Genomic DNA, 26441 nt, shown 5'->3' with positions numbered 1-26441 from the left:
CCAAGATATCTGCGGAAGACACATGTTCTTTGTGAGTGTCTTTATGACGAGGGGGTTGCTACTGTAAGGCAGCTGGCGCCGCTCGAGGCTCATCTTGCCGCACGGACTTATTGTCTCAGCCGTGCATCTCATTAGGCACGTCCCTTTGATGCCTGTATCTCGTGTTTCCCGATACCTCCCCTTTTACACCCTCTCCGATCTCCCCACTGTCTCCGTCTTCCTCTGCACCTGTCTTTGTTCCTATTTCGATCTGTTTTACTGCTGATTGGAATTTGCTAATGGTGGGAAGATGGTTTTTACAGTTGGGAACCGCCAAATGTTTCCGCACTTATGTTCCGGACCTGATGTGTTTCAAAGTGACCAAAGCGACCCCTCTGGGGGATTATGGTGGGAACCGGGTTGTAAACTTTTGTGTCCAATGTAATCCTATGGGTAAAAACTGTATAAAAGGAGCGATCCACAGAACCAATTTGAAGCAGTCTCCCCAAGTTGCACGCTGTGTACTTGTCGTGATCTCTGTGTTCCCTGCAGCAAATAAACCTTGAATCTTTGACGTCCAAGGAAGTGTCCCGTGTCTCTGTGATTCGTACGCCGGAGCAGGTTACCCACGAAGGTTTCAGGTGTTGTGCCCTGGCACCGCTGGGTCTTAAAGAACCCAGTCCTTCAGTCTGCAATGCTAAGACATACATCACTGACATTGGCACACAGTACCCAGGGAGTACCCATGACTCCTTCATTTTCCGGCACAGCGGCCTCCACACACGACTGGTCAGGGGAGAGTTTGGGGAAGGACACCTACTTGGTAAGTACACTTTGTTGGAAATGTCACATTGCTAAGATGTAACAGCGCAGCACAGGCAATCACCATCTGCTCCTCTCATTCAGGTGACAGTGGCTACGCCCTCCGTGAATACCTCCTGACCCCATACCTCAACCCTGCTACACCCCAGCAACGGCGCTACAATATTGCACACATACGGACAAGGAATTGCATAGAAAGGACATTTGGCCTGCTCAAGAGCAGGTTCCGCATACTGCACAAGACAGGTGGGGCCATGTATTACAGTCCTGAAAAGTGCTGCAGCATTGTGGCTGTCTGCGCAATACTACATAACATTGCAACCAAGCGCCGGATACCTGTTGACATCTCTGGCAGTGAATCTGAGGGGGACAACCGGCCACCTGCACATGTGCGCCATGCACATGGGGAGAACCCAGCAGAAGGGCACAGGCGTCGCAACCACATCACAGTGAACAGTTTCTAGTACAACCACTTCCATCACCCCACAAATCAACAATGCATGCAAAATGTAATGATGACACAACGCTAATGTGTGTAGCAAAATAAATGTATTTGTTCAATTCACAAAAATAACAATAAGGTTCCAGTCCAAATAACTACAACAAACAGTATTACGCCATACTGCTGTGCATCACTACATGGCAGGCTTAACCTCAGCCTGTGCATTGATATTCCGAAGTTCTCAGGAGCGCCTAGTGCGCGTTGCGCCATAGCGCCTCTGAGGGGCATCCTCCTCCGGGGCTTCAGGCAATGGCGTGGGCCTGGTGCTGCGGGTGTGTGGTGGGACCTGTGAGGCAGAGTGAGAGCTGACGCTGGACGCCCCCTCACTCGCATCATCACCCCCCACAACAGATGGAATAGCTGGAGGGTGAAGTGCAATGACGGCCGTGGTGAGGTGCTCCAGCACCCTAGTCATGTCCTCGCTGCACTGTATTATTTGGTGCTGCTGGGTCAGGGAGCGCCGCGCCAACAGAGAAGTAGCATTTGCTGCTACATAACTTGCCCTGCTGTAAGTGGCCAGCCGGGTCATAAGTTGGCGGTGGCGCCGGCGTACTCCACTGCGCTGTCTCAACATGGCAGCGGTGTTGGCCTCCACGGCTGCAGCCATGCGGGCCATTCCCTCACCCACACCTGCCATGGCTGCCCTCATGCCGTCCATGTGGCCTGCAACAGTGGCCACATTGCGCCCTATCATGTGCAGCTGCAGCTGTATAGCTCCTTGCTGCTGTGCCTGGCGCCGGTGAATCCGAAGCATGCGTCTCTCGACGCTGAGCCGCGCCAGTCCCTCATCATTGGCCCGCCTGCTAGCTGGAGTGGAGTGCTGGCGTGACCTGCCACGCCTGCCCTGCTGGCCTGAGTGTGTGGCTGGCCGCTGTGTGGAAACTGGCGCAGCCCCGGATGTAGAGGCGACAGCTGCTGGGGGTATGACCGCAGGTGTTGCAGGTGCGCCAGATGCAGGGGGTGTGACTGCTGGTGTGGCTGGTGTAGAAGATGCAAGGGGCACAGTGGTGACTGCCCTGGCTGCGGCTCTAGGAGGAGCAGCGGTAGCAGTAGGCACAATGGTGGCTGGGCTGCCAGCGGCTGTGGGTGCTGCACCAGTCGCAGGGGGGACACTGCAGGTGGTTCTTGCTGCTGGTGTTGATGCAGCGGCAGGGGCTGGTGCCTGGGTTGGTGGTGGCACCTCCTCCTCCTGGACCCCCTCATCGATTTGCAGCCTTTCGCTGTCGCTGCTATCGCCACCTGTGGGGGTAAGTGGTGGAGCATTAGTTGCATGTATCTGGCAGACGTGCAGTTGCTACATGCATGCTGGGTGACATTCCCTGAATGGCAGTGGCTTTGTGTGCTTTGGGACCTGTCTGGCTGCATTGTGGTACTACAACATTGTGGCCAGACTACATCTCCCACAATGCTACAGGACATTCCTTGATGTGCAACTATGGCATGCCTATGGGACATTGGGGGAGCCTATTTGGTCATGGACATCCATAGGGGGCAGGGTCGCAGTCGCATGCCACTTACCTTGGGTGTCTTGGGTGGTGCGGGATGAGTCCAGTCTTGTAAATCCGACACAGGCCTCCTTCTCCAGGGTGTTCTCCACCTGGTCCTCCATGGCAGTATTGGGTGGTACAGTTGGTCCTCCTCCTCCAGTGCCCGAGGACTCCCCAAGGCGCGCCGCCACCTTCTCCTTGGCACGGCCTCGGAGGTCGTACCAGCGCTTCTTTAATTCCTCGAGGGACCTGTCCGCCACTCCCACGGAGTTCACAGTCGCGGCTATCCCCTGCCATATCCTGCGCTTCTCCTGTTCAGGGACCCTCCTAGAATCTGTGCCAAACAGTCTGTCATGGTTTGCCACCACCCCCTCTATCAGGTGCTCAAGCTCCTGCTCCGAAAATTTAAATTTTCTTTTGCGCCCAGACGAGCTGCTGGTGCCAGGTGCAGGTTCCTCAGCCATTGTACCAGGGTTGTGGTTCTGTGGTTTTCTCCGGAATAGCTGCAGCTCTCCAAATTGCTCCCTCTCTGTCAGCCTCACTGTGGTGAATGGTGGTGGGAACCGGCAGCTTCCTGGTTGTGATGTCATCACTGGGCTCGAAATGCGACTTCCCGTTTTCCCGATCTCGCGAGTTTGCGATCTCGCAAATAGCGATATCGCAAATAGCGATATCGCTATTTGCGAGCTCGCAGTCCAGGCGCGGGTAGCCGAAAATAGCGATTATTCTGCGATTATCGGTCGTCGCTAACGGAATTTGCGATCGCGTGCGAATCGCTTTTTTTTCTCGCAATTCTTCATGAATTCGGATTTGCGATTTCTGAATAGCGATTCGCTTTTTTTCGCTATTACAGAATCGCAAATGCCGATTTTCATGAATATGGCGGTTAGTCCCCATTTTTGTACTTTTGCTTTTTGGCTGTTTGGGGGTCTTCTACTCGTTTTCTCCTGGGTTGACGGCTCTGGGGCCATTGCTGGGAAGCTCTAATACCGGATAAAAGTGGCTTGGACCAAATCGTAGGCGGAATTTTTTTTGTGTTTTTGCTGACTTGCTTGCCTTTGAGGTGCTCTTTGGGGGGGTTCCGGGTGTTTGTGGGTGAGTTTTGGGGTCTGGGAGCACTGCTGGGACAGTCTAATCTTGATTGCATTTGCTTTTAAGGAAATCTGTGGTGGAAAACTGGAGTTATGGCCTAGCTGCACAGCGCGTTTGGACCGAAGGCCGAGAAATATTGTAAGTATGAGATTTTCCTTTTGGGCTGTTTGGGGGTGTTGTGCTTTTTGGCGGGTCTTGGGGCATTCCTGGGAAGGTCTAATACCAGATAGAAGTGGTTGGGACAAAATCCATAAGGAAAAGCCTTTTGGCACTTTTTGTAACTTAGGGTTTGTTAGGGTTAGCCCTAGCAGCAGGATTGCATGTGTTTCGGGGTGTTCTAGATTTTTGCAACTGAGTTCTGGGGTCTTAGAGCACTCGTGAGAATGTGTAATTTTGGTTGCAAGTCATTTGAAGAAAATCCATGGTGGGAAAGGGGGGATTTGGCATAGTTAAAGAAAGCCTCTGCCACTATTCTTAACTTAGGGCTCGTTAGGGTTAGCAGTATTTCTATTGCATGTGTTTGGGTGGGGGGGTTTCGAGTCTTGGAGCGATGCTGGCTATGGATACTTTTGCTTGCTTGCAAGTTGTTTGAATACAATCCACGGTGGGTAAGGGGGTATTTGGGCCTACTTTTACTTTCGAAGTACGTTTTGTCACCAGTTTTCTGCTAGGCCTCGCTTTTTGATATCTGATTGGGGGTCTTCTACATTTTTGCGACTGGCTTTAGTAAGGGTCTGGGTGGGAGCACTGCTGGGAAGGTCTAATTTTGTTCTAAAACACGGTTTACACCTAGCTTGAGGGGAAAGATCCGCTAAATTAATTTGCCCATACTTATTTATCCTTCAAAAGGTGACTCAGACAGAGTATGCACTTTCAAAAATATTGTACTGTCTATTAGGAAAATCAAAGTGTGACTTTTTGCACTACACAGCGTACATACCTTATATTTATTTATCAGTGCTGTTTTTCGTTCAATAATTAAAGGCCGGGTTTCAGTCTGTGCAATGGGGAAAAAAGGATGAGTCAGGCTTCACATTAGCGAGCCGCAACTCAGCATCCGCCAGGCAGGCAGTGGACAGGGTGTCTTCTGGTCACCAACATTGATGGACGAAGCGTCAGCTGGAATGGAGGAGTGCCGCTAATAAGAGGAATTGTTTGCTGCATGCAACTTACTTACCAAATTCAACAGGAGGACAACTACAACAACATACAGACAGATACAGTATCCCTTCTTTTCTTCTAGGAGTGTGACTGCATTTCTTGGATCTCTCTCTGCTTCTAAATTGATCCCTACAGCCATTCTATAGGTTTTACTTCGGCTATTTTTTAAACCTAATTTAATGTAGCCCTGTACTGTCACATTCTGTCATTCACGGTTGTTGAAAGTACTACTTACTTTTTAGTAACAATGCATTCAGTAGTGCATGCACTTCCTTTATGTCACATAAAAGATTTATGGTTAGCTATGTACCCAAACATTTCTTTATGTTCAATTATTGTTTGTCCATGCTGTGCTTTATTTTTTTCTCTCAACAAAACCTACCCAAAATGAAACCCCCATTCCCATCCATTTTACAAACCCTAACCCTCTTCCCCCGGGCTGTGTGGTTTTGCTTGATGTGTGACTAAATGACATCAATAATTCCACACACTTGCTGGGGAGGATAAGGTCATAGCAACAGGCTTGTGATGGAATCAGAGGATATATTCTAGACTTACTCAGCTTCAGTACTATTTCTTGTAGTAGTAGCCAATGTCAAAGAAATCCTACACAAGTACAAGTTATACTATCAATACTTTACCATTTGTTAGGCTACATTGTGGCACTGTTCTAGTCTAGTGTACTGTCACCTGCTATATTCTCTATCGTACCGTTGTAATGCTACAGTAAGGACAAACCAGGTTTCATTTTCTTTTTTTCCATAGCCATGCAACTGCCACTGTGTCACACCACTAGTACCACCGCAATGAGGAGGAAATTTCATCCGCCCTGGATTGCCAACCTTAATCACCATTTCCCGTGGAGCCAGCCCTGGGCCTAGCCCTACTTTCAAACACAAATTACAGGTAAGATAAGCGTTTGGTTGGAGGTAGTATAATGGAGTATTAGGAGAGACGAGAGATTGATGGTAGTACTACTAAAGTCCTAGGACTATTCAGGAAAACAAACTTACTGTTAAACCCCCACCCACCAGACTCAAAAGCAGTGAAAAACAGGTATGGTCAGATAAAGTTTCAAAAGGTATATTTTTATAGCCCTAACAAAATAATCTCCCGCAAGACCCTCCCTAACCCCAATGATTGTCCTTCAAAAGTCCCCAAAAAACCCAACTCCCAATTCCCACCCCCCAAAAGTCTCTAAGAAAGGGGCAAGGGACACTACGGCAGGGTGCTGTTGACTTTAGCGGCCAGGGCATCATGCTCCTTGCGGAGAGTGGCATGGTCGAAGCGGAGGCCCTCCACCAAGTTCTTATAGCTTAGGACCTCCTGCTCCAGGTAGGACACTCTGAGGCATAAGCGGCGCCGGCGTGCCTTGCAAATCCTGTGGGGGGCAGCTGCTGTCTTTGCTGCTCGGCGGTGGCGTTTGGCTTTGGTAGCCCGGCTCCGTACCGCTGGAGCACTGCGCTGGCTGGCAGCCCGTGGGGGCACGGAGGAGGATGCAGCTGTCCCAGTGGATGTTGTTGTAGTACCAGACTGCGTCTCCTCCTCCTCCATGGCCACCAGCCGCCGATATTCAGCGACAGTGGCATCCAGCCTCCGTTGCCGGGCCATTCGAGCCAGCTCCCTCCTCCTTGATGGTCTGTTGGATTTGGAAGGAGCAACTATATAAAGAAAGAAAGACATAGTCTGTAACCAATGCTCCTTAAGATTAACACAAAATGATTGAGCAGAAAGTTGTGTCACAGTACAAGTAGCAAATTGAAAGCACAGTACATAACTATTGAGGACAGTATCTATGTAACCTCCGACTTCTTCATCCTTGCTCTAACATTAGTGGGAGTTTAAGGAACAAATTCTATGAGCACTATGGAGTTCCATTACAGTCGACTATGACAGTACACCAGTCTTATTCTTCTTCTTCTCTCTTGTTTAGGAAAATTGGTACGTTATCTTATGCAAGCCGGCATAATGCCAGCGCAGTGAACTTGCACCCGAGAAAAACAGACGCACACCATGATGAGTGAGACAGACTTGCGTTACTGTACTGGTCCAGTACATGCAGGTGGTGAAGCTCTTTCTTTTCTATTACGGGTGGCACTGAGAATACTCTGTTAAAAGGGCTACTGCTTAATTAATTTAGCTTTCACCCTATAGTGCAAATGAGTATTAGAAAAGGAAAATGAAGAAGCTAAATAATCTGATTATCTATCACTTCACATGGGATGTATTTGATGACATATGGGATGACTTTAGGTGCTTTGCTTATTATTGAGTGACCAGTGATACACCCACACATGAATGACGTACTACTACTAAACTAAAGTTATTAAGAGAGGTAGGGAGTGTCCACCGTAATAACCGGATATATGCTGTGCTTGCAGTTGCAATACAAACTACTGCTACTATTCATGGTAGTATTTGGACAAAATTACAACTTCTTTTCCTTGCCTTTCCTACACTGTAACGGACGTGCGGGTGCGGTGTTACATGCTCTTCAAAGTAACACTTAGTTCATCCAGTGACCGTCTACTCTCTCTAGATACACATATGCTATCTAAGAGTCAGATAGTACCATGATCCAGGCATCCATCCATTCAAAGTATATGCACACATACAGTTTCTGTTTCACCCACCCAGGCTGTTCTCCTTCCACCCATCCTTGCTTCATCATTCACCCAGCCATGCACCATACCATATTCTTTCCTTCCCAGCCACCTCGGGGACCAAGCAAACACATATCATTCTTCTTTGCCAGTCATCATTACATTTCTCGTCCTTCCACACTTACTTACACCCTTCTTTCGCTTTTCGTTCATCCCATCCATCAAGTTCATCTCAGATCTGATTGGGATTCTTCTCGCCAAAAACTTCACAGCTAAGTCGAAGTACATTTAGAGGAGGCTACTACCTGGTTGATTTATAATACACCCGTGCAGAAAGCACACTCTGCAGTCTTCAATCTCAATAAGTAAGGAATATATAGCTTACCTCTGCCCGCCACCACCTTGCTATCCCTCACAGAATTGTCCAGCACTTCCACCGCCTCCTCCCCAGAGTTGCCCTCGTCCAATGCCACCACCACCTCCGCGCTGGCCCCGCCTCCAGATGTTCCACCTACAAAGTACATTTAATAATGTTAGAATACACCACTCACTACTATATAATATTTGGTCTAGGAGGAAGAAAGAAATGTGAAAAAAACAGAATACAATTTAATAATTTGTGACTGTCTACTCTAAAGTAAAAATGTCCCTTTTTCCAGGGAAGGCTGTTGTCTTGCTGCACTTTTTGGCACAACTGATGAATGCTTGCTTTTTATTTTTAAGACGCACCACTTTTTCTCCTAACAGACAGAAGCTTGACTTCTAAGAACACGAGCAGGATCAAGTTCAAACCAGGTGAGAGCTCGGCTCGACCACAAGAAATGTGTCCAATTAATCGTCAGCACTAAGCACTTTTCCATTTTCAGTTAAACGTTTACTTTTATGACAAACTTGATTTTAATAAATGTGTTTACTTTTAATAAAGCTTTTAAACTTAAATAGACTCTGTGGTTTTTGGTCCTCCAGACTAGAGTGGATGAGCTAAAGGTTTTGGAATTTTTGCAAGCATGAGTCCGTGCCTCTGACATCATTGGGGATCAATCATCGGTGACTTTGGGAGCTAAATGGCTCTGCCACACTATCTAGTCAGTAAGGAGATTGGGGGTTCAACTACAAAGTCTGTTATCACTGAGGTATGTGGAAAGTCTAACAGCACCTATTATAATTGATAAGCTAAGCAATGCATTATTTAGTGTCCATAGTTCTGTTTGTGCAGATTTGTCCCTGCAACAGTAGTAGAATGGATTGTCCTCCTATCCAAACCAAAAGTAAAGTAGTATCTTATTCTTTCTTGGTGGTCATTCACCTTTTTATTGTTGGCAATTGTCAAAGCATAAACATTTAGAAGACTTGAAAAGACATTATGGGCAATCCCAGAGGACTGCACTCAGTGCATAGAGCTATTGCTGACTAGAATGGGAGTCCAATGGAATTGCCAAATGTGCAATCTTAGTTAGCTACACAGACAGACTAATAAGAATAATCTAGTAATACCACACAGAGTCATAGTCGAGGCAGGATAAGAATTTAGATCCAGTCTACAAGAAGATCAAAGACGATTTAGAAAAAATCGAATGAGGAACGCTAGGAAAAAATAAGTACTCTATATTAAAATTAAAACTTACTGGGGCCAGCAAAGGAGCCCTCGCCTGCCCGATCCTGGCCTGGATCCTGAACAGCACCCTCCTCCTGTGTCCTCCTCTTGCCCCTGGGGGGAGCTGATGTACAACATGAAAGAAGGAAAAACAGAAAACATGGATGATATTTGTCAACCAAATCAAACATTTCAAAAGAACTAACAAAATATTTTGGCGAAATAGCAAATAGACAACTATTCCACGGGATATATTATTGACCAATCTCATGTGGTCTACTACGTTATTAGTATTGCTTGATTTGCGGACCGTCGAATTGGAAACTTCTTATGTAACTCACTAAACAAAGTACTAAAAAGGTTTGCCTAGGATTGGCAGGCAGCAGTCCGCATCACGCGAAGTGACAGACAGAGTCCATCGTGATTGCAGATCAGCGACAACACTAAAGTTTCCTACTACATTAATTAGTCATTAAAATACTCAAACAATCAATCCACCACCACTATTTCTTCTTATCGCCATGTGTACAAAGGAAGGACTGGACTTGAGTCTGTAGGGGCTGATTTAGAAGCCCTTTGCCGCTCTTTTGCTCCATTATTGCGTGACTTTTGTGATGCAGCGGCAGCACAAAAGAGGCGCAATGGTGCGGCGTATATTAACAACGTGACGCATATGGAAGAAGCATCACGTTGTAAAGCCCTGCTCCATCAGGGGGCGTTCCGGCGCAAGGGAGGGCGTTCCTGCGCAGGAAGGCATCCTAAAAGTGGCTGAGGGAAATCTACAAGATTTCAATCACTTACTTTAACGTCAATGATGCGTGACTCAAACCCTGCGCCTGCTTGAAGCAGACGTACGGCTTGACGCAGCATTGGGGAGATAGGGCACCCCAGAGCATTGATGGAGCTGTGCCATCGTTGCGACGCAACTCCAGCAATGCGCCGCCTTTACGGCACAGATGCGTAACGCTTTGGTGACGTTTTGGGCCCATGGTGCGCCACATTGTAAATACGGCGCACCAAGGGTGATGGTGGCGTGGCGCACAATTACTGGCACATCGCTGCTACTTTGCAGGGATGCGCCGGTAATTAAAAATCTGAACCTTAGTGTGTAGCATTACGCAGTTCTTTAAACTACACTCATACATAATTTCACAGGCCAATGAAATTAACACAAAATCGAAAACAAATAAGCATAGTAGCAACACTACTGAGAAGGAGAGCAGTGCACCTGAAATGCACAGAAGATTTTGAAATATAATTTACCTACAATGTAAGGAGCAGCATTATTGCTCTTGGTAAAAAACAAACATTTGCAATATAATAACACACAGCAGGAGAAAACAGAGTAGTAAAGAAATAGCTACTACTACTCACCAAGCCCGGGGATCTCAAGGCCAAGCAGGTCGAGCAGATCTCGTTCACGGTCCAGGACATCCGTCCAGCCGTGGGTGGCCTTGTTGTAGGTGCGCCAGACCCGAGAGTGGTGGTACATGGCCCGGCACACCTTCTCCCACCGCTTCCGGCGCTCCCGGATCCTGTACCCGACACCGATCCTGTCGCCTGCCATGATGGTCCTGGGGAGGCGGCGCTGAACAAAAAAAATTAATGCGGCCACCTCCTCGGGCTAAAGATCTCCCTGGGTACGACCTGCTCCCCCCTCAAACGCCCGCACGGGAGCCGGGCAGTGGGTGCGGGACCCTTCCCCTTCTCGGGATGCTTCCCGGCTCCCTTCACCATGGTCTGGGCGGAAAGGAATAAAGAAAATGGAATAGGGAAGAGAAGAAAAGAAAAGAGTTTAAAAAAGTAGTTTAAAATTAACCAAAAGTAGCAGTAAAGACAAAAATATAGGGCTAGAAAAATAGAGGGATAGATAATAAGTAAAATAGATAAAAAAAACTTCAAACAAGCAAAGGATGGCAGAGATTTAGAGAGGATACAAAAAGCATGCCCAGAACCATAGCAATCAATGAGAAACAAGATGGCCGCCCCGTTCACGACCGCGCGGGTAAGTTCGCACGAGATTTTCCTCGCGAACACTCGCGAAATTGTACTGGCGAGCCGCACACTTTGCGAGATTACACTCCGCACCCGGAAACGGAAATACGTCATGCAAACAAGATGGCCGCGCCCTTGAACGACCGCAAGGGTAACTTTGCGCTTGTGCTACAAGCGGCTCGCGAAAACGCACAAAACCTTGCGAACTAACACGCCGCAAAAAAACAAATCGCATATTCGCACGAATTTGCGGCTTCCGAATCCGATCTCACGTGTGTTCACGCCCCGCGAATCCCGCGAAATTGCCGAAAAACGAGTTTTGCAAAACTGAAAGCACTCGGCAGGTGCAAGAGTTCAAACTCATCATTAGTAACCATTCCCTGTAGTGCTTCCTGACTGGGGCCCCTCCAGAGTTCAGTTCCTAGTTGCAACAATTGTATGACCCTGCTCTGACCCTCAGAGCAGGCTCATAGAATAGCTACAAGTAGGCCACAAAGGTCCTGGAAAAAAAAATTGCACTGCAACAGAAAGCAAATTACTGATAAGGAAGCAGGTGCCAGACCTGGAATTTTAAAACAGTGACACATTAATAAACTAACCCCAAATTAATTCATGTCAGTTGAAGCAGGGCAGGTGTGCTTGCTTTTCCCCCCCATAATCTACAGTGATGATGAACCAGAGGGTGGCATTGATGTAACAGAGGGTGGCATGGGTGAAACAGAGGGTGGCAGTGGTGAAACAGAGGGTGCTGGGAACCTGTGATGATGAACCAGACGTAGAAACAACATAGTTGCGACCGTTGCGAGCCGACAAGTAAGTTCGGGATTGCGAACTGGTACTAAACCCTCGCGAACTGGCAGAAACCCTTGCGAACACAAAAAAAAACCGAAAATTCGCGAGAATTCGCGGATTTTGCGGATTGCGAGTTCGCAAATTCGCAAAATTCGCGAACGCCAGATTCGCAAAATTCGCCCATGCTTAGTACCAGCCTCCTGTTGAAGTTACAGGGCTAATGGAATTCACCATTTGCTGAAAGTACTTGTTGCTGGAGCCTGAAAGTCCAGCACCTCTGAAGAAATCCAGCAATCCCGACGGACGCAGCCGAATCCAGCCCGACATCGTGAGTGCAGCTCCCGTGTCCCGCATCTTCGACACCGGCCGCTGGGCCTGATTGACGCTAGTAGCGAAGCCGCTGCCGACGCCTCGACCCCGAGCCCTCTCGACGCCGTGAGCGCTGCTCACTCTTGCAAACATCATCATCGACATCGACGCCGACGCCGTATACGGCTTCACCTCGTGAGCGCTGCTCCTGCCTGACATCTGTCGACGCCGCTGCAGATCACCCCGACTCCGAGGCCTGATCGACGTCGAAGACGCGACGCCGGACATCTCGACGCCGCTGATCATCGTGTGCTTCGCTTTTCCAAGGTACTGTGTTGTGGGGGGTCCGTGTGACCCCTGGCTTGACGTAGCGCTCCTCGCGGTCGACGCCGAACCTTTGGATTAATTTTGCCTCGACGTCGTGTGACTCCCGTGTGGGTTACATTGTTGCCAAGAACTGTGATCTAAAGAAGAAGAGTTGCTTTTGTCACTGAAGCCTTTGTGCTAAGAAGAAACTACGCTTGAACTATTATTTTTTCCTTCCAAGAGTATTTATTAAGATTGTGGTATATTTTTGTCGTTATTTGGTCTTGTGCTAAGCCTTATATAAACATCCGTATTTTTATAATACTACTGTGTCGTGTCCATTTGTAGTGTATTCACTTTATTACTGTATATGGTCATAACTGCTTAACGCACTGCCTCTGAGATAAGCCTGTCTGCTTTGCCAAGCTACCGAGGGGGTGAGCAGGGGTTATCTAAGTGTGTGATCCCCTTGCCCTGACTAGAGGAGGTGAGTCCCTATTTGTCAGAAGTGTATACCTCTGCCAACCAGAGACAGACAAGTCTAACACTGTGTAGCTGAGGCTCTTACTTGCCAGAACTGTGGATACCAGTGCCTTCTGTTCTTATTTCTTATTTGCTTTATTTTGACCTTTTGTGCCTTGTTTGTACCAGAATGTTTGTGGCAGCCATCATAAGTGAGTGGATATTCATATACCTTTGATATTGTACATGCAGTTAGGGGCAGGGGGGAGTACTGATGTGTGTTCCTTGTGTCTTTCTGCAGGAAACAGAATACAGACATTTAGAGTAATCAACTACCCTGTCATCTCTTGCTGTAGATGGTTTCTGGCTGCCAGGCCATTATATTGTGTGTACATATATATATGGCTCCCCTGAGGCACCGCTTATAGGGAAGGGAAGAACTAGCATCATCACCGCTCCTGCTGTACACCGCTATGCAAGGTTAGTCAACCTGCCTTTGTTTATGACACTGTGTGAATATGCGCTGGATAACCAGTAATATTTTTCCAACATTGCAATATATTGTGTTTAAATATGAAGAAATAAGCATTTCTCTGGTGTCTTCCTTTATCTCTGTGTTGTGAGTGGGCAGCACCAGATGTGGGCTCCCCTCATTTCTTACTCGCGCTTCAATTATCTATGTCGGAGTTACTGCGAGGTCTGAACACGGTGTTACCCGCGCATGCTCTCTATTGAAGGACGTTTTGCCAACCACAAGCGTCATCCTGCGCTGCCAACCACGTACTCCGTTTCCCGTTTATAAAAACGGAGAGTAAAGATGTTTTCTTGCCAACCACGATGATTTGCCAACCACAAAGTCACAATTCTCTTCTGTCCTGCAAAGCCTTTGTTATTTACGTTCCATTTCTTCTACAAGATCACTTTATGACATCACATGCTGGTATTATTCAGGACTTGGAGCACTATATTAGCTGAATTAACTATATTATTCAACTTTTCAAGTATGTTTCTACAGGCCACGATGATTCTTCAACAAAGCAGTGATTTGCATACTTCCATTTTTTTTGCGGGGTTTTTTGTCTTTACAAAGTTCAAAATTTGTTTTGGCCCAACGCCTATTACTGTGATTCGCACATTCTATCCTTACAAATAACATTTGCAAATTATAGTTTTTCATCTATTTATAATGTTTGTATGTTTCAAATCATAAGTTGCACGTTTTTATTCACTTGTTTTTAATTTATTCAATCCCTATTGCACAAAGTATTATATTTTAGCATAATGTCTGCTATGCAATCCATTAATGCTCCTCCTTCATTTCTGGACACTCCAGGAGAGCCTTCAGTGAAATGGGACATTTGGTTCGATGCCTTTGAGACATATCTGGGTGCCATTGGTGCTTTGAGGTATCGCCCAGAAAGGAAAACATTTCTTTTGTTGCACTCTTTGGGATTCGAAGGGAGATCGATTTTCAAACATCTACCCGATTTGCCTGACAATGGTGAGTTAGTAGATGAACATCAAAGTACTGTGGCCAAACTTAAATTACGTTTTGACAAGCAACCTAATTTAATAGTCCTCAGGCATAAGTGTTTTAAGCGAAAGCAGTCAGAGAATGAGGATGCGGATGCATATATCTCAGTTCTCAGGAAGTTGGCTTCTGTATGTCTTTTAGAGAACTTTACTGAACAGCTGATTCATGATCAATTTGTTGGTCACTGCAGAGATAAACAGATTAGACAGAAATTACTGTCTATGGACAACCCTTTTCTTGATGAAACCATTAAGGTAGCAAAGAGCATTGAGACCGCACATATTTCTCTCAAAGAGCTGGAGGACAAACCAGTTAAAAATATCAATTTTGTAGGTCCCTTGAAGAAATCAAAAAACAAAGTTCAGAAGAAAGGTAGCACTTATTCTTCAAAAATAAAAAATGACAGTTTTATACCCAGCAATGTTTGTTTACGATGTGGTAGTTCTTCTCATGGTAAGGGATCAAAATGTCCAGCGTTGAACTCGATGTGTAATTATTGTAAAAAAGTTGGACATTTTGCTACAGTTTGTTTAAAAAAGAAATTTCAAAAGAAGGTTGTAGCTTGTGTTTTGGAATCAGATGATAATGATTCAGAAGAAGAAATTGTTTCTGTGGTGCAAGATCATACCGTCTCTAGTGGGTCCTCCTTACCTCTTACTGAGATCTGTCATCTTGTGTCGACCCTATAGTTGAAATACTTGTTGGTGATAAGAAACTCAATTTACTAGTAGATTCTGGTGCTAGAATCACCATGATAACACAGAAACTCTTCTATGAAACATGGGGAGGGAGACAATTATTCCCTCCTGATCGGTCGCCGGTCTCTTATGAGGGACGCAAAATCGAGCTAGGGGGAAAATGTATGTAGCCGTCAAAGGTCTAAATATACTAGGATGGTTTCACCAGGGCCTGTTTGGCATGCAATTAAAACCCGGCACCAAAGAACAGGTTTTGTTAGTCACTTCTGAGGAGGAAAGTACCAAATGGATTAGTGAATTTCCATCTGTTTTTAGTAATGAATTGGGGAAAATTGCTGGGTTCAAACATAAAATAATTGTCAAAGATGGTGCAACTCCTATCAAACATAAACTCAGAAGTGTCCCCTTCAGCATCAGAGAGGATCTCAATAAAGAACATTCTTCCTTATGTGAGAAGGGAATTATAGAGCCTAGTGATTCCTCCCTCTGGTTGTCACCTCTGGTTGTTGCCCGCAAACGAGATGGCAAGCTGAGTGTGTGTGTGGACCTCAGGTCTCTTAACAAAGAGATCTGGGTTGATTCCCACCCTTTACCAAAGATTACAGATTTATTCACCAGTATCAAAGGTGCTAAAGTTTTCTCCAAGTTAGATTTGGCTAGCGCCTATCATCAAATAGAACTTCATCCTGACTCACGCTCTTTGACGGCTTTTGTATCTACACTTGGAACATTCCGCTACAGCAGGATGCCTTTCGGATTAGCCTCTGCGGCGTCAGTGTTTCAGAGGGTTATGCAGAACATGTTGAGAAGCGTAGAAGGTGTCCTTGCGTTTCAGGATGATGTTCTTATCTATGCTAAAGATGATGAGACACATGACAGCATTATCAGAAAGGTTTTAGACATTTTTAAAAAACAATTGTGTTGTACTAAAAACTGAGAAATGTAAGTTTTCATGCAGTGAAATAGAATATCTTGGTCATCTTTTATCCCAAGAAGGAATCAAGCCTGGGCAAGGTCTTATAGATGCCATCATGAATGCTCCTATACCCAAAGACAAAACTGGTGTTAAATCATTATTGGGGTTGTTGGAATATTATTCAAGGTTTGTATCTAACTATGCATCTGTGGTTAGACCCATTAGTAACCTCCTTAAGACTTCCACTAAGTTGGTATGGTCTCCAGACTGTGATCATGCCTTTGTGGAAGTCAAAGATGCACTTAAGAAAAGTGATGCTCTTACCCCATTTGACCCAGATTTACCATGTTTCAGAACAGTGGATGCCAGTGAAGTTGGTTTAGGAGCAATTCTTAGGCAACAGTCTGGGAATCAGGAAAACACATTTGCCTTTGTATCTAGGATTCTTAGGAGTTGTGAAATTCAATACTCTGTAATTGAGAAAGAATTATTAGCTTGCTTGTGGGCTATTGACAAATACCGTCCATATGCTTGGGGAAGGCATTTCAACTTAGTCACAGATCACAAGTTGTTGGTTTCGATATTGTCTTCCGGTCCTAGCAAATATTGTACACCAAGAATTACCAGGATGGTTAGCAAGCTACTACAATATCAATTTGAAATTATACATATTGCTGGTGGTAAGAACACCAGGGCTGATTTTCTTTCACGTTTTCCTCAAAGTAGTGATCTTAGCGAGGGGACGAGTTTTCAAAATTTGAATGATGAGGATGATGACGATTGCTTTGTAGTGTCTGTAGATATACCTATTTTAGCGGTTGGTTCAGAAGAAGATTGGAGGTCAGCTTTTTCAGAAGACAGGGTTCTCCAAGAAGTTTGTATGTTTGTCAAAAATGGTTGACCGAAAGAAAAATCCTTGTCCTTTGAACTCAGCCGTACTGGAAAATAGAATCTGAGCTATCAATAGGGGATGGTTTACTGATGAGGTGTGACAAGTTAATTCCACCACATTCTCTTAGATCAATCATTATCAAGGAATCTCATGAAGGACATTTAGGGATTTCTCTTACCATACAACGGGTCCGTCAAGATTTTTGGTGGCCCAGTATGGACAATGAGATCAACACAATTATAGAAAATTGTCCAGTGTGTTGTTCATCAGAGAAAACACTTAACATTGTTATTCCACCTTTATCACCTATTGAGTGTCCACCTGGGCCATGGGTCAAAGTAGGTGTTGATATCATGGGTCCACATGAGGTTTTACCGTTGGGCATGAGGTTTATCGTTGTTTTGATGGATTACACATCCAAGTGGCCGGAAATTAAGGTTGTCAGAGATGCCAGTTCTTCTAGTGTTATCAAATTTCTAAAGGATGTGTTTTTGAGGGAAGGGTTTCCTCAATTTCTTGTCTCAGACAATGGGACTCAATTTTTGAGTGATGAATTCCAATCTTTTCTTAAATCCAGTGGTGTAAAACACCTTAAAAGCTCCTTATATTATCCGCAGACGGTGAGTGTATCAAGTGGGTTGTCAAAGGTAGGCATGGTGTGTTAGCTTCTCTTGAAAGTATGTTGTGGTTCTATGTTTTAAGGGGAACAAAGGCTAATACCAGTTTCGACCTGGATGGATGTGTAAATGGTTTGACTCTTTGGTTGATGTTGAATCACTTATGGAAACTGTTAACACCAATGTTGATATCGCATAGGGGAAAGAGAAAAAATGGTTCGACAAGAAAAAGGGTGTTAAGATAGTTCCTTTGTGTGTTGGTGATTTTGTTCGAAACATCAATCCTGTGCATACAAAGAAAGGAAAGTGCAAATTTGGTGAACCTATCAAGGTTATCAGAATTGGTAATAACGCCGTTCAAGTAGAGGGTGGTTGTTGGTGGAATGTATCAAAGGTAGTTAAAACTAGATCTGGTTCTATCTCTAATGGTCATAGTTCTAATGGGCAGGACAGAAATCGGTCTTCCTCTTTTGGACAGAGGAGGAAGAGTTCTAGAGTTTCTATTATTCCTCAAAGGTTTCGTGATTAATATTGTATTCTTGTAAACTGTATGTTTTTATTTTGTTTGAAATTGAAGGAAAAGATATGTTATTCTCAATGTTATTCTATGCTCATTCATGCTATTCTTATAGTTTTTTCTTTGTATATTATGTTGTATATTATGTTGCCATTATTCAATTATTTTAATAAACTTTTCTTTGAACTAAAAAAAGTTATGCAATCTTATTTAGTTACTAGTTTTGTTAATTATGTTTCACTTTTATGATTTTTTATAGATTGAAGAAAGGGAGGTATGTTATATTCTATGTTCCATGTTATGATATGTTATTATATTCTCCAGGTTATATTATGCAATCTCACTTAGATACTTGATTACAGCTGTCACTGGGTTTATGATGTCACTGTATCTGGGCCATTGTGAAACGTTATGTTTCATTGCTGGGAGTTAACTGATCTGGAGGTGGATGTGACCAGCAGATGATGAGCTTTGTAGATCTTGCTACTAATAAACTCAAGCTCAAGTTTCACCCTGTTTCCTGAGTTTACCACACAATTATTAAAGTATGAAAGTGTTGTTTCATATTTCCGTGCTTGTGACTGCGGTCATGATGTGTTTTGTAGTAAAACAAAACTAAAAATAATAAAAACCTCTATGTTATGTTATGTATAATTTGTAGAGCACACTATCACCCATGAGGGTATCCCATTTTATGACTTTTGAAAGCATTTACTATAAATGTCTTTTAGCATATGTGAAACACTATCCTGAAAAGAAAAACAGCTCTGAATCCAGTTTGACTGGTTGGAAGCTTCTAAAAACAGCAGCATGTTACCACAGACAGAGGAGTATTTGCATCCTATTGTGGCACGATGAGTGTGTCCTTTGTCCACAGAGAAGGCAAAGATAAGCCATGGAGGTGGGCCAGAAGCAGCGTCTCCCTGAGTTTCTGGCATACCTGTAAAATAACCTGACACATGGGGGGGAAATGGAGCAGAGGGGAGTTATCCAGGAAGGGGACTTTCAGCCACTTTAAAATAACAGAATGTATAGAGTAAGATGTAGGAAACCCAAAGGCAAATTCTAATGATCTTTCACTAACCCACACTGCTGCAAAGGGTGTTTGGGTTCTGCAGCAATAAAGTGATATGCTCCAGAGTGCCACCATGAACATTTCTGGAGCGCTCATCCTTGCCTACCAAAATACTAACCTGTCGGACTTTTTGGAATCCGGTTTGGCATTTGGTGACTCATAACACTTATTAGAACCCATATGTCCTGATACATACATGAGAAATGGGCAGATGTAGGGATTCTTTGAAAAGATCCCAGCAAGATGTCTCAGTGAGTTAACTCTCTCTGCGGAAATCTGCAGTGATATTAAGGGACGCGTTTGAAGCCTTGAAAGGGAGATGGATTCTTTCATCCACCCAAGTTCAAGTTTAGTGAACTGAGAACCTTAAATTAAGCAATAATATTGGCTTTTTACAGTGTTTACAAACAGTAGAAAAGTGGTATAGATACAATTTATTAATAACATTTGGATAGATGTGGTCTACCCTTTCTCTCATAGTAGATTGGTTGTAAGTGCAGATACTGGTGACAGAAGCATCACGTTACCTCTAATGATTGACTCCCTGAAGACAAATGTTTTAGCTCTTTCCTTGAGTGATTCTTATTTTTGTAAACTTAACTTAGTGCTTTAAGTGTGTTGGGGCCTGCTATGGATATGCTCGGGAAATTATAAAAAAGTGGAATGCAACAGGTCTCTATTGTATCCGCTGTTGGCAAAATTAGCTGAAAAAATCCAAAATTCTTAAATGATAGTCTGGGAGCAGATGGTCCATCAACACAAATTGGCTTATGTGGATTTGGATCCATACCCTGCCACGATAAGGTAACCCCCTGCTGACTCTAGGCGACTTCACTGCATGCTGGTCACATCCCTCCATATTAGCCTCTCTTAAGCGTGTTTAATAGCACACCTGTGTTGTAGGTCTTGCCTTCTGTTACCTTGTAAACAGATGCAGCACCTCACATGAGCCTTTGTGCAGCTCGGGTTTGCAGAGGGACATCCCACCCCCCATCAAGGTATACCATATTGTGTCTGGTTAGAGGCCATGCCTGGCTGAATTCTGTTTGGGTTGTGGTAAGGGTGGAGGAGGAGGAGTTGGAGGAAAAAGTACCAAAGTGGTGGCATGATGGAAAAGAGGAGGGGGAAGAACTGAGTAAAAAAGCAGAGGGCCAGGTAGAGAGGAGGAATAATTTGGCCCGGGAATCCAGCAGGATAAAGATCCGGAGAGAGAGCAGAAAGAGGACCAGGGCCTTCAGGATGCCAAGGGCCTCAAGGGGTAGTAGGGGGATGAGGTAAACCAGGAGGATGAAGAGGGTGATGATCAGAGCAGCCAGGGTGACCCGAGTTGACATGGGAGCAGCACGAAGACCAGGAAGACGATGAGGACAGTAAACATTTACTTTGGCTGGACTGCCTCAAATTGTAATTGAATTTATATAGCGCTTACTACCTCTGACGAGGGGTCAAATCACTTTTCAGCGAGTAGCACACAACTCCGGAGCCCAAAAAGGATTTGTGGTAAATTAGTATGAGGAAATATGAAATAAATTGAGTGGTGGACATGTGAGCCATTTAGTTGGATTGAAAAGGAGAATGGAGGGATAAAAGAGTAGCCTAGAAAGTGATTATTGGGAGATCATAGTAGTAGGAAGAGGTTTGGGATGAGTAAAGGAAAGATGGAAGAGGGAAGAGTCTCTAGAAATGGATTAGGGAGATCATAGTAGTAAAACAAGATGCCAGATGAGTCTAAGGAGGGATACATCAGAGAAGAATTTAGAAAGGGTTGTTTGCAAGATCTTAGTAGTAAATCAGGTTTGGGTGATGCAAGGAGGGGTAGAGTAGGGAAGAGTCTAGAAAGGTTTATTTTGGGGATCACAGTAGCAGAATGAGGTTTGGGATGAGTCAAAGAGTGAAGGTAGAGGATATGTTGAGAGAGGTATAGGGTGAAACATAGGGTAGTGCATTAGATAGACTCAAACATATAGATATGTAAATGCATGGAGGTATAACATGCATAAGGAAAGTAATATAGCAATATTTAAAATGAATTTGACAAATTCAGCCTTTCAAGTGTTGCTGTACTTTAAGCTAATTTATTTCTGTGTGTGTTTTTTTCAATAACTTAATAGTGAAGTTATTGTAGATAATTAGTTATGATGAAATGTGCATATTGTGATAGATAAATAAATGGAGAACCACAAGCATATAATCAAATAACTTATATGAAACCTATGCAGTGACCTATATACCTGTTAAGCATAGTATAATATAACCAAAAGTAATATGTACATTTGTTAAGCAGACCTAAAGAATATCGACATATTTACAATTATACATATTTATACAAATAAATACACATATTTAGATAAATCCATATAATCAAATGAAATGTGTATGTACACAGGAATATGCTGCACATTGTTTTTGAGTATGGTGGTTATGTAGGGAAGAGCCAACTCTGATGTAGTCTTCTGAAGTGATGTTTTGGGGTAGTGAGTTCCATAGTTTGGCTGCTTGAACAGAGAAGGATGTGCCACCTATGGCTTTTAGGTCGAACCTACAGAGCTTGTGCTGCAGGATCGGTTGTTTGTGCTTGTGGTGTTTGACTCCTCCTACCACATTGGATTGGCTTTTTTCTGTGTCATTTAAAAATGGTAGCCTCCAAATGGCTAATAGTTGGTGCATGTCCCACCTTTTTTCAAACATTGACTTCCCTGGAGTAGTGGCGCAGGAACTAGCAGGGGCTCAGACGTAGTCTTGCGTATGAACATCCAAGGAACAGAAAAGTGTAGTTTGGCACAATATTACTTCCCATCTCGCTCTTGCCGCTCCTCTGCCTCGCGCAGCACGTTCACCCATCTCTGCAACCCACCCACACCACCCCTCCCAGGTCGCTACTTGCCCTTTACTAATTTGCCCCCATGGTGGCTTCTTCAAATGTATTTCGAAAGCAGCATAAGTAAGTAAAAGAAGGCGCGCACACTCCACGTTTTCCCTGTTATCCTTTGGGACGGGGAGGCATTCTTTCACAAAGCACACAGCCATTCAGCAGCTAGCTCCGCCCCTAGGTATCAACACGGAAGACAGACTCCATGGCCCCGGTGTCTCTGGTGCAGGCGTGCTACAGCCTGTCCACAGAGCTAGCAGTAAAATAAGTATTGTACGGTTCACAACAACGGTTTAGCTCACCTACATCTTGTTGATAAAGCAGCCCTGAATAATTTCTGCAAAGGTTACACTGGCTCCTCGATGTTTCACTAGAAGGGTCAACAAACATGTTTAAGTACGCTGACGCGTCTTTCTTTGGGGATGAGATGGCCTAGGCAAGGATAGTGGAAAAGTATGGGGCCTTCCATCCGAGCCCTGTTGGCCAGGAGTCACTAGGAGAACCCACAAAGAGCTGTTGATATTAGAGCAATTTGTGCACAAAAAGTTCTCACACTCCCTCTGGTTGTGTCGAAACCGACTCTCCGGGCCTGGCAGGTAGGTGCCCGTTTCTTGTAGTAATTCCTCCGGGGCTATTGTTTTCAGTTTCCATTCTAATATTTTTTAAAAATCAAATGCACGTGGCAATTCTTCCCTATTCTACTGTCCCTCCTGTGTAATAGGGAGCCAGCTACCGTTGGAAGTGTCAAGAGGCGATATTTTTGAATGTGGGCGCTTTATGCAAAAAATAAACAAACACGCAAGGGAGGCTTACCTTCATCCTTATGTAAATAAATAAAGCAGATGTGGTGACAAAACGTGCTTCCTAATTCACTGCCACGTGAAGCTTTCATCAGCGCCTTCCAGCACCCATCGGAGCGCTAGTTGTAAATGGCTGCCGGTTTCCCAATTGCAGTTAAAAACTTTCTTTCACAATCCTCACTTTACAATTTGTTCTAACTCTGTTGTCCTTGCAGCACCAAAGCATTCCTATTAGTATGATCTGCAATGCATCATGGGAATGAATTTCTGTGCTCAGGAGTATGTGTGCGGGGTGATCAGGTTGCGTGCGGCAAATGGCATTCTTGCCAGCAGAGACATATATCTCCCTTAAGAGAGCAGCTACGGGTCAACAAGTACTATGCCTGGGGAGGCCACTGCACAAACGGATCTGACAACGAAACAAAGTCCTGCTTTTATTAATGGGGCTTCTTTGCTACATAATGCAGATCTCATTCCGTAGAGATAAGTGTGTGGTTTTCCAGAAAACAAATACATTTCTTGGGTCCGTTTCTCAGGTCAGACGAAGGGAAGGGAGGAGCTTTCAGTGGAGTATAGTCTGCACCGGTTTACAGCGCTACGAAGACGATCGGCTGCGCACAAAGTGCTATCTAAAATATGCACTACTATTCTGAAGAATGTTTTTGAAGGTCTGAGACGATGCATGACGTCGCTGCTATATTTTCCAGATATACCCTTTTAATGCTCTGGGTGGTATCCAGCTGAGAACACTGGCTGGCAGTGAAGCTCTGGGCTCTTGTGCCCTCGTGCCAACACGGAGTTAGGTAGCGCAGGATCATGGCTACTCTGTTGTTTTAACCACAAGAATCAGTGGCACTATCAAGAATGAGCGGGTGAAGCTGGAGAGCATTTACGGTTTTATTAGAGGGACAAAGTGACGCAGGCAGGTAACAACCTAGTTACTCCCGACTCCTGTCCACCCAAAAGTAACCACCCAAAAGTAACACAAATCAGGCTACATTTTTTATTTTCAGTTTTCTGTAGCACAAACTCGACTTGTAGGTATGGGAGCGCTTTAAATGAGCACCAGTTACATTACACAAGTTCACATTCATTTTTTGGTAGGCACCTGAAGATTAAGTGATTTGCCCAGAATCACACAATGTATTGCTCGCTCTTCACTGTACCACATAATTATCTCTCCAACTTTAACAACCTACCTCTAAACACTCTCTCTCTCTCTTTCTCTCTCTCTAACTCTTCCATTCTCTAACTCTTTCACTCTCCCTCTCAGTATTTCTCTTCACTCTACCTCTCACTTATATACACACATAACTATCTCGGTGTACCATTTCTCTCACACTTTCTATCACTTTCTCACCAGTGCGCTCTCTCACATAAGTAAAAAAACATTTCCATTACAACAGCAACAGCTCTTAATCTAAAAGAAATGCGAGGCCTATTGCTTTACAAATGCTTGTTTTCTTGTATGGTGGGATTTTGAGGCAAGGTGCCAATCTGGAGCAGAAGTTTCTTTGTTAAATGTATTTGGTGACTTTATTCCTGATGAAAAGCAGCCCAGTTCTATGTATTGCTTTGTGGGCTATGCAAAGCAGCTTGAATGTGGATCTTCAGGCAACCAGTAACAAACGTAGGGCCCTTAACCGCATGCGCGCTAGCGGCTTTCCCGCTGCATGCTGAAAATTTTAAAAACCTGCGTTACGTGTCAAAGCCAGCTCGTCATGCGCCTAGCGCAGGTAACGCCCATGACGAGCTGGCTTTGTCATCAGCACTGAAGGGGTTAAGGGAGGAGAGATGTGGGCTAGTGGCTTTTTATGTAAGAGTAGTCGGGCAGCAGAGTTCTAAATCTGGTGTAGTCTTTTCAAAGTTAATAAAGATGATCGGTGGTGAGGCCATTGGGTAATAGCACAGGCCTTCTGATATACAGTGACCAGTGGCTATAAAGTGAACGGGCTGTTTGTCCAAGGATCTCAACTGTGGAGCCACGTGAGGCTCTGCTGCTAAAAATCTAATGCTTTGCCCAACTCTAAACGAGGTGGGCATACCATGCGGTTGGTGGCCGGAAGCAGGGCTCCTCATCAACTTAAATGGAGCAAATATTTTTCAGAATAGATATGTAATATTCAAGGTATCAGGGGTGCAAGGGATTACTGTACACGGAACAATAAATATAGCAATCCCCTCCTCCTTTACCTGTACACTTTTACGACAACAGTGAGTTCTAAATCCCAGTTAGGATCTTATTTTTCCGTACCTGCAATTCCATACCGGGTTGGTACTCGGGAGCTTCAGGGGAATGTGCACTTGTTCCATATCCGGAGCACTGAGGGTCAGGAAGTCTCCTTTGCAGGACACAGAAATCAAAACAAGCTTTGGCTCCTGTCGAGCAGTGACAGTGTTTCCATCTTCCTTAATCACAAGCCAGTGCCTGAAATAAAATAAAAAAAACTGAAATAAATAGTCGATTTGTTTTATGTAAGCCAGAGAACTACAAAACAGACTCATAACAATAATTTCACATGTGGCCTAATTCAAGGGGGATGCCCCAAGAAGCACAACAAAATGGGGGATGGGGGGAGGTCATGGCTGGATATGTTTCAATGGCAGTACTGTTATATGCTTCTGTAATTGTGAGCCCAAGACGGGGGAAATATTAATGTTGATTGCTATGAGTATGCTGTAACAAAAATATAATAGCTAATAATATCAGAGTGGAGCGGTTTTATTTTCTGGTTGGCAATAATGATGGAGTGTTTTGATAACAACAAACTAAATAAACTACATTTAAAAGTGCTGAATTTATGCTGCACATGGATCACACACTTTTGGAGGGCATAGTGGTCCATCCACTATGTGCTCCAAAATGAAATAAAGCACCTGTTTTTGCACTGCACCTCCCTGAGAGTACCATATTGTGTTGGTGACTGATGCAGCAGGTAATTGGGGAGGACGGATAACACGTTTTGTTGCTACATTTGCTGCATTTTTTTGTTACCAGGTCCAAGTGATGGACAGGGAAAAAAACATAATGTGGTCTACCCTAAACAGGTCAGGCAGTGTTACATGCTTCGTCAGTTGATCCCCAATTCCATTGGGTCATCACAGGAAAGTATAATCTGATGGAGTAAATGTTACTGACTCAAATTGGAGAGGGTAGACCAAGAGTTTGGCAGAGAGGGTACTTCAATACAATTGCAATGCAGTACCCTCTCCGCCAAACTTTAAATCCAGCCCTTAGTCTGCAGTCCGATGGTGTACTGGCCGTGGGGGGTGGGCGTGAAAACCCCCAGAAATGGTGAACTTGTCTCCAAGACAAGTGGCGATCCTGGCCAAGATGGCTTTGCAACTGAGGCAGCAGGTTTTTGAGATGGACTGTGACATCGCAAGTGGAGCCAATAGAGATCAATCAGGATGGGGGG

General features: G+C 44.6%; 1 protein-coding gene across 1 annotated transcript in view; it reads right to left on the bottom strand.

Moving 5' to 3' along the window:
- LOC147709358 (mitochondrial amidoxime-reducing component 1-like) overlaps nt 1–26441 on the bottom strand; it is a 301956-nt gene that overhangs the window by 226767 nt on the left and 48748 nt on the right. Inside the window, exon 2 of the mRNA XM_086927930.1 lies at nt 25277–25450. Within this exon, the coding sequence (XP_086784056.1) occupies nt 25277–25450 (174 nt within the window). The remainder of the gene's footprint in view (nt 1–25276; nt 25451–26441) is intronic.

The sequence above is a fragment of the Lissotriton vulgaris genome, chromosome 6 (assembly GCF_964263255.1).
Source record: "Lissotriton vulgaris chromosome 6, aLisVul1.2, whole genome shotgun sequence".
Taxonomy (NCBI): domain Eukaryota; kingdom Metazoa; phylum Chordata; class Amphibia; order Caudata; family Salamandridae; genus Lissotriton; species Lissotriton vulgaris.
The sequence above is the reverse complement of the archived record's forward strand: the minus strand, read 5'-3'. Positions and strand labels throughout refer to the sequence as shown.